At 35.9% G+C, this 9,597-nt stretch overlaps 1 protein-coding gene across 5 annotated transcripts in view; it reads right to left on the bottom strand.

The window, feature by feature from the left end:
- Positions 1 to 1,264: 1,264 nt before the first annotated feature.
- Positions 1,265 to 9,597, bottom strand: part of LOC129266439 (hemicentin-1-like) — a 32,709-nt gene continuing 24,376 nt past the window's right edge. For 3 of the 5 annotated variants that reach the window (XM_064103391.1, XM_064103394.1, XM_064103393.1), the window contains exons 22-24: positions 6,730 to 6,957; positions 5,957 to 6,054; positions 1,265 to 4,888 (exon numbers count right to left, since the gene is read on the bottom strand). In XM_064103391.1, coding sequence (XP_063959461.1) covers positions 4,362 to 4,888; positions 5,957 to 6,054; positions 6,730 to 6,957 — 853 coding nt within the window. In that variant the 3' untranslated portion in view covers positions 1,265 to 4,361. The remainder of the gene's footprint in view (positions 4,889 to 5,956; positions 6,055 to 6,729; positions 6,958 to 9,597) is intronic. The other 2 variants (XR_010294370.1, XR_010294371.1) reach the window with 1 other exon arrangement.

The following is a 9,597-nucleotide window of genomic DNA, read 5'->3' as shown; positions in this document are numbered from 1 at the left end:
TATCTTCTCCATCATGATAATTATGATTCTCATCTCATATGTTCTCCATCATGATAATTATGATTCTCATCTCATATATTCTCCATCATGATAATTATGATTCTCATCTAATTTCTTCTCCATCATGATAATTATGATTCTCAACTAATATAGATCTTCTTCAGGCATGATCATTATCCTCTATACAAGTTCTTCACTATGATCATTATGATTTATAGCAGCATAATTGTTGCCAGGGCAAACATCATGAAACCTCAATTCAATACAGCACAGTGAATTTTCCCCATTTGCCATCATCACGGTAAGTTTCATTATCAAATGTTTGAAATCTTAGGGTGGTATTCTGATCATTAAACTTGGATATAATGGTCCTGACTAAACAAGAATTTTAGTCCATGAAATGCTAGCTTAATCCTCCTTACTCTGTATTCAAGAAAAAAAAGGTAAGATCCCAAATGAAATCATTTAAAGGGATCGTTTAACTTTGTGAGCAGCTGATTAAAAAAATTCTCAAACTGAGTTGAAACGTGCGTATGAGTGCCTGTATTTGTCCTCAAAAACCCTGAAACAGACCACAATATAGGATGAAAAACTCTGATTTAGATACAAGTAGCAATTTATTAGCCTGATTTTGAGAACCGTCTAGTAGACGGGTTCAGCTTATGACCAGTTTTCTCCAATTCAAAAAGTCCGTTGGCTATTTTGACTGCCTTCTGTTGTGTGTATCTCCTATACACACGCTATATAGCTGCACTGTACATTCAGTGTATACCTTGTACACACTGTATGTAGGTCAGGCTGTGTTCATGCATCTAGAAATAATGTGTTGTGGTGTACAGCTAGATTCCCTGTATAGGCCTATACACTAGTCATTGAAACCAACTCCCAATTATTTTCAAACTTTGGTTTACATCTCCAAGGTTTTAAAATTGATCCTGTAAATATAATACTTTGAAACTTTTGGGATGGTATTTTTACACTATAAGCCTAATGTTTAGCCCATTTTCAGGAACAAAAAGGAGAATTTTTTAAATCAGAACAAAGTTAAATGATCACTTTAAAAACTCATTCTACAATGATATTGCCATTTTTTAAACGAGAGGATTTATATCATTCATATTTGGAAAATAAATTGGAAACTGAACATCAATAACAATATTTTTAAAGCGTGGTCTAAGATGATTGGTTAACTTAATCAATGCTTTACAAATGTACCACCCTAAGACTTTGAGAGACAAACAGAAAGAGCATCAAGTCGTTAAAATTCTTATACATTACAAAATATGTTTATTACTATTTGCATAGTATCTAAATTCATTTCATTCACTTGTAACAATGAATACATATAATCATTCACATTTATATGCAGCAGTAGATTAAAAGGACACACTGGAAAATAAAACTTAAATATTAGGAAAATGAATTGACATCTTAGAACGACAAAGTACATAAAGTTCAATCCACAGAATCGATTGTTTACAATTACTGTTGATGAAAACAAGTCGAGGTACCACCCCTCCCCCCCCAAAAAAAAAAAAACAGGGAGAGTCCCCCCCCCCCCCCTTTAACTTACGGATCAAACATTTTTTTTTACATGTTTCTTGGAATTTATATTGTAACCTGTAACAGGGTTCCCACAGTCTTGGAAAATCCTTGAAAAACTTGTGGTCATGGAAAAGTCATGGAATTGCATTTACCTCTTGGCTATGGCAGCTTTCCAGTTTGTCGTGTCTCGCAATTCTCATATACTCTGCTATTATAATTGGTGTTCATGATTTCCATTTTTCCCAGTTTTGTGACATCCCAAATTCTATTTAACTCCCGGGAGGTCACGGGAAGTCATGGAAAGCAGCAATTTAGTCATGGAAAAGTCATGGAATTCTGTTTTCAAATTTCTGTGGGAACCCTGATGTAAGTACTCAATAGTGTAGCAAATACAAAGCACAGATTATGGGTGCTACATAAAAAAAAGCAAATACTAATTTAATGTTTTGTGAAGAGCTAAAACCTCATGAAGCAAAAGTTTCAATGACATCTTATAGTAGAGTTCATAAACGTCAGTCCACTCCCATATATATGGAAAAAATTTAAGCCGCTTTCAAGTCTATAATTTTTTCCGACAAGCAAAATAGGGTCATTACCATCTTCAGAAGCACTTTTTTTGTCTAAGGTTTTCTGGAAAAAGTCATCCCCCCTCCCCTCTCATTTACATCAAAATTAATACAAAGTGATGACAAACGATTGTCCAAGCAACTTTGGAAAGGACGTTTTTGTGCTAGATTAATGAACAATTTTATTGATAAACATTACGTTTTTAACTTAGGTGACAAAATACAAGTACATGTAATTGTTATCTTTTGCCTCGAACTGTGTTTGTACACAAATGTTGCAGTGCTTTCACGTTTTGAAGAGGTTCTAGCCAGTCATATACAGCTCATAGGATATCTTTAAGATCATGATGTCACAGACACAAAATAATGAATAGCAAATAACAATTCCTTCTTGCATAGACTTTAGAGAATACAAAATACACACACACATTTGCTTTAATACACTACATATATAAGATGATCAAGGTGGTTTACATGTATCAGCCAATATATGATAAATATACACTAGTATACACATTCAAACTCCATGCATGAATAATAAAAACAAGACAACTTTATGCGACACTATAAAACAATGAAACAATTCAGCTGAGTACTAGACAAACCTAACCACAGTGATTAACACAGCCAAAAGATAAAACAAATCACAACAAACATACATTATAAAAGTATGTACAATGTAATGATGATAAACAGATATACCACAGGGCTGGTATTCCATTCAGCCCTCAAGAAAACTAATACATTACTGAGTATTTTGACTGGCTGAAAAACGATTAAGCTTGATCTTACTTAACACTGGGCTTTTAATTTTGTGGACATACAACATTTCGTCGCCTTCCTGCACAAGGGCTGTTAGTGCGCACCGGCGTCGCCTTCCCGCGAAAGGGCCATTAGCGAGAGTGCGTGTCGCCTTCCCGCACGACGCCGTTAGCGCGCACTGTTCACTGCACGATAACAGCCCTTCCATGGGAAGGTGACGTGCAGTGCGCACTAACGGCCTTTGTGCGGGAAGGCGACGCGCAGTGCACTCTAACGGCCTTTGTGCGGGAAGGCGACGATTTATACTCAGTGTAAAAAAGGCAGAAATGAAAGAATAAGATATTGAGATACATTGCAGGTAGAAATTCAAGGTGATTCATAACATCAAGGTTTTCTTCTCTTCTTCCCTTTCCTCGTTTTAAATAGTGACAATTCAATAGTACCTAATCTAGAATTGATACCATCCCTTTACACATTTCACACTTTAGAGATTACATGTACACTGTCAGTGAAAAGTTTATAAAACACAACCCTAATCAAAGCATCATCTATGTAGGTCATCATCTCTCCAGGACAGCGTGTACGCTTTTTGGGAGAGAACTTCTTCAAGGTTCAAGGTCGCAAAATATCGCCAGATAAAAATGGGGGAAATGCAAATTTTATAGCCTCATGAAACACACAAGAAGGTGTGATAGCTCAGTTGGTAGAGTATTGGTCTTATAATTCAGTGACCCGGGGTTCAGTTCCCAACTGGTGTATTAGTGCCATTTCAAAAGCATCTTAAATTTTGACATTTTTCTGATTATTATAATATTTTTATGGAATTAACGCTTCACAAGTGTACACTGTTTGTGTCACACATTCATCCAACAATAAATATACATAAAATCTAATCGCTCATATTTTTATACTTGGGCCAAGTTCGAAATTGATCTGCTAAATGGATTTTTAGTTTTTGCGAAAACGAAATAAGATTGACAGGCAGACAAGCTCACAGATTACTAGTATTATACTATTGGCAACCACCTAATGTGGGCATAAGCACTTTAAATAAGAGAGAGAAAAAAACAATTTAACAGACAGGGCACATAAGTTTTTTGACATGATCAAGGTACATGAAAAAGAGACATCCATCAATAGGCAAGATAAATCTGCATTGTAATTTCAATCTCAAAAAAGGCTTTCAACATTTACATGGACGGCAACAAACAATCACACAATATATTCACCAAACTACAAATACAAAGGAATGCAATAATAATAAAAGGATATAAGTATCACAGATATGCATATAATGCAATGAACATTTGAGATGATATTTAATGTAACTTGTAAAAAGTTTAAAATGAATACTCGTACACACGCAATACTACAAGAATTATCCCATGATAATACGTTGGCGGTGTCTCTAATACTTAATAATCAGTCAAACCAGACTGGACTACACATGTTAGGTGCATGATGAAGTATTCAAAGTTCAGTGTCATTCTAAAACATTCCAGCATTTTCGACCTGTCTCTCCGTAGTTATACCAAAGTTTGTCTCGGGGTAGGGTATTTCATCTGATTTCTTTTTCTTGAAAATCTTCCCGATCCCACCGGACATCCTCCGTCCTCCACCAAACATCTTATCCCTCTCCTTCTCTTCTCTCTCCGTCTCCTTCTGTTTCCTCCTCTCTTCCTCTCTCTCCTTCTTCCTCGCCTTCTTCTCCTGTTCTCTCTCCGCTTTCCTCTCCATCTTTCTCATCAGCTTGCGGTCAACGTGGAGATCGTCAGAGAGCTTGACGCTGTCGTCAGCGTTCGGGAAGACCGGGAACTCGGGCGACAGGCCTCTGGAGTCTCCTTCGTTGCCATGGGGATTTGTGTTGAGAGGAGGACTCTCAGCAGCGGCTTCTCCAACCTCAACATAAATGTTTTCCTCAACTCCGACTGACCTATCGAATGTAGAGTCGAAACTGAGTGGAAGGGAGTCCTCTGCCAAACTTAACGGTCTTGGCTCGCTTTGCTCTGCCTCATCTGAATATATAAATGATATTTTTTTTAATATGTTAACATTTCATATGACAATAACAATAATAATATAACAACACTTTCATACATGAATGTTCTTAGCACTGCATATTATTACTGGATGCTGCAGCATTCAAGGGATTTCCTTAAGTAAATTTTTCCTACCAGTTACACATTTTCTTCACCAAAGTGAAAAGTGGCAAACATAGATAAAAGCCTTGCAGGAAGACTTGAGTATTGCAGTGGGATTTGAACCCTGGACCTTCAGGTTCAACGTCCAAAAATTCTCCACTGATTAGCAACATCTCTGGATATCATATGATATATTAAACACAGTGATTTTATTTTCATTATCAATCTGACAGGTAAATTTAAACTTTGTTCATATATTAAATTTAATTTATTAAATCATCTTTTTTATAGTCAATAAACAGCAACTTTTGTGTTCTCGAGCTTCCATTATTTACTTGGTGTAGAATCTAGAAAACTGACTATTGATGTGCAATAAAATAATTGCAAATCAATGCTATGGACTTGGACATATCGTTTGGCAAACCTCTTGCCACTTTGACATAAAATAATAATCACAATAATAATTGATAATAAATATTTATAATGATAGCTTAAAATATAGTTCTGGAAAATTTGTGTATTCCAGTTACAACTTAGTCTCCTTTTACCTGGTTAATATTCATTAAATTCAGAAGGCATCAGAAAATTCAAAGGAAAGAAGAAGACAGAGAAAATGAGATAAATATAGAGAAAGTGAATAAGGAGAAGGTGAAGTAGATGGAGAGGAAAGAGAAGAAAGGGAGGAAGAGTCAGAAGAGGAGGAAGGAAAAGAGGGGGAAGGAGAAGAGGGTGAAGGGGAAGAAGAAGAGAAGAAGAGAAACAGGAGCAAGGAGTAGAAAGTGGAGGAAGGAGATAGAACATCATGTACTGTACATGTTCTGTATAGAGAAGGAGTGAAATACAAAGATAACGCTCATTCACTGAAATATAAGAAAAACAGACATGGCTCCCATAAAAAAAAACACAAAAGAAGAAACTTCATATACATGTAGAGTATGTTACCTTCTGAAAGGACTTCTTCTTTATTGACTTGTACCGGAGGTGGGGACACATCTCCTATCACTGCTTGACTGACCAACACTACACCAGGATTATCAGGGCTAATAGACAAAGAAGAGAAGAAACATTTGTCATGAATTATTCATGAATGCCGAATTAATAAATGTATTCATTCAACGGATTGTTACAGAGTGGTGTTGTAATGGCTGAGTTGTTAGTGCAGCTGGTAATTTCTCTTTTCTTCCTTCAATCCCATTCTCTCTCCTTTTCTCTGATACTCCCCTACTACTTTTATCTCCCCCTCTCTTTCATACTCTCAGGCCCGTATTCTGAAGTCAGGTTTAACTTAAACTCAGGTTTAAATTTGTGGTTTAAGTATGGGAAGCCAAAAGTATCAAATCTTTATTTTAAGTTGTACGTTTCTTATGTTTACTGTGCTCTTTCCTGATTCATCTATGGTGAAGACAATAATCTACATATACTTCTTAGACAATTATGAATGATTTGAGAGCCAAATGAGCTGAAATATGATATCTCTACCGTTAGTGATTTATGTAACAATTGGCTTCCCATACTTAAACCACAACTATAAACCCGAGTTTAAGTTAAACCCGACTTCAGAATATGGGCCTCAGGCTCTAAGCTTTATCAAAGCTCAGAACCAAGTATTTCCTGCAAGAATCCCACAAGCATCTTTTCATCAATAATCCTCACACCTAAACACAAATTACAAAAAGCAACAAAAAAAAAGTTAGGACATGATAATCAGAATTTACTTTTTATAGATGACATCAGGGAAGCCCTTCCATCTCCTTTTCTTCTTCTTCCCCTTCTCGTCTCCTTCTGATGCTTCTGACCTTGGTGACACCTCTAGAGAATCTCCTCTCCTCCCTCCTCCAGCCCCACCCAGATCGTACGCAGAGTCGGACGACATCCCAGTTTCGTCCGGCGAAAAGTTCTCGTTGACCATGGAGAGGTCGTAGACACCTTTCTGTGAGCCGCCGCTGTCGTCCACAGTGGTGGCAACGGAAATGGAATCACCGTAGGAAAATCTGATATTAGTTCAAGGGTCATGTCATGCAGGAGGGCAAAGGTCGCAAGGGTCAAAGTTCATCCATGAACGGGGTAAGAGATTGTACGATTTAAAAGGTCATGTGGGGCAAGAGGATGAGGGTCACATGGATCAAATGTCATCAATGAATGTGGCAAGGGGTCGGATGGTGCAAATGCCATTTAAAAATGGAGGAGGGGCCATACAGTTCAACGTTCAATCATCAATAGACCAAGACGTCATAGTTCAAGGGTCATTTTTGAATAGAGCAAGGGAGCATAAGTTTCAAGGGTCATTATAAATTGGGACAAGGGTCATACAATTCAAGGGTCATTTATAAAGTGGGCAAGGGGTCATATGATTCAAAGGTCAATATAAACAGGCATACCAGGGAAGGTATTATATAAGAAAATAACCATTCATTCACATGAAAACATTTGCAGCATGGTATTTCAAAAATGGGATTTGACGACAGTATAATGGGCATGTAAGCAATGATAAACAGATAAATATGGGAATATGCAGAAAGAAGTAATAGAAGTGTAAAGGATTTTAACAAGGTGAAGAAAGGTTGAAAGGCATAATATAGTACAAGAACATTGGAAATGTTATAAAGCACAATGATATAAGTAGGTTTATTTATTTTTTATTTTTTGTTGAAGTAATTCATGAGAAAGTTAAACGGATGAGAGTACAATTTTGAAATGGCAGCAAGAAAAAAATAAAAATGAAAATAATAGGTCCAAATGAAAGCAGGAAATACAGAATGGCATTATTAACACATTTTTTTAGATACGAGTATTAATAAATAGGAGTGTATTTTGTATGCATGCATTTTAAGTTTGAAGAGGTGAAAGCCATAAGAATAAGAAGGGATTCATGCAACAAGCAAATCAAACAAAGGATGGAAATAAAAGTAGAAAGAGGTATTTTAAAATGACAAAGAATCTAAAGAAATGGAATTCACACAACATAATAAACAAAAAGAGGTCAGTTATGAAGATATTCTCACTGGAGCAACAAAACATCTCCAAATTTAATTTTGAGGGACATGTATTAGTTGAAGTGTAATCAGGATGTCCTAACCCAAGCCACTAATCAGGGGTCACAAGAAACTAGCTATCAATTGCTTTTTTTTCTTTTTTATTTATTTATTTTTATTTTTTGGGGGGAGGGGCAATATCAATCATATATCTATGTCTTGCAATTAATTGTTCATTTGCAATTGATTGCTGATATACATGTATTTTTGCTACAAGGAGTGTAAACTGATTTGCTACAGCTAAAACTTATCTAACAATTGTAAAACTGTGACAGAAATTTGCAACTGATTAAAAAGTTTGGACACCGCAAGCTGTTTTAAGGCAGATTTGGTTTCCCTCTCTCTAACCTGAACATGCAACTTTTTTTGTCAAGGTAGTTTTGTTGCTCCAGCAGAGATTAATATAATATAGATTACAGAAGTGCCCAGTATACCAGAATATAGAACAGAATCATCCACACAGTAGAAGGTGTTATCTGTGAGAAAGAGATTGAGTGTAACCAGGGAGTATTTCATAAAACCTGTTTACAGAGTTATGCTAGACTTTACAAACAATTAAAATACAACAAGCCAAAAGCCGTTTCTAAGGCATTATAATCACATCATCTATTAAGGTTATATACAAGCCTATTGGAGAACATTTCAAGTCTATCTTGCCACAACCGTTGTTATAATATTTCATATATAAGTCATAATTTGCTATAGCTCCAGGGCCCCGTCTTACAAAGATTTACGATTGATCCAATCGATCGTAACTCTATGAAAATCCATCAGTGTCATAATTTTTTTCCTTTGTAAACAAAGAGAAGCACAGCAAAATTTCAAGAAAACATTGAATGCATGAATATATACATATCATAGTTAGAAAATATTTTGAACAAACATGCATGATAGATGTTGAGGTTGCTGGCTTTCCATAGTTGTGACTGATTGGATCAATCGCAAACTCTTTGTAAGATGGGGCCCAGGAAAAGTTTGGGCTCCAATTTTGGTCCTACTTATTCTAGTGGTTGGCAAAGTCAGGCATAAACTGACAAACAGTGTATGTACAGCTATAACAAACACCCCCATTATGATACATTTAATGGGCACATAACAGTAAAAAAGAAATGTGGATTGTTATTTTTTCTTTTACACACGATAGAACAATTTTCATGCAAAAGTCATATATGCTGGAAATAATAAGCCTAGACAAGAAATCTTCTAGACATTTCATTTCTACAAGTCTTGTTTTCATAACACTGATGTTGCACCCCCTCCCCCACCCCCCAAAAAAACAAAATCTTAGAAGTCCATTTCAGATGAGATAAGTCTTGATTTATAATTCCCTCTTCCAATTCAATCCCAGAGGTTGTGAAGTGTCAATACAATTATCTAATTGCCAAAAAAATGCAAAAACTATCTCTTTTTTTATAATCATATAAATAAATTATGCCTTCTAATCATGAAAGCAAAACAACAGAGATATTCGAAGAGGTGAAATATACAAAATATTACCCTTTTGTTAATACATTGTACTATATCTATCAACTCACAGTGGGATAGTAATAC

Source organism: Lytechinus pictus, chromosome 8, assembly GCF_037042905.1.
Source record: "Lytechinus pictus isolate F3 Inbred chromosome 8, Lp3.0, whole genome shotgun sequence".
Lineage (NCBI taxonomy): Eukaryota > Metazoa > Echinodermata > Echinoidea > Temnopleuroida > Toxopneustidae > Lytechinus > Lytechinus pictus.
This window is presented reverse-complemented; position numbering and strand designations above follow the sequence as displayed.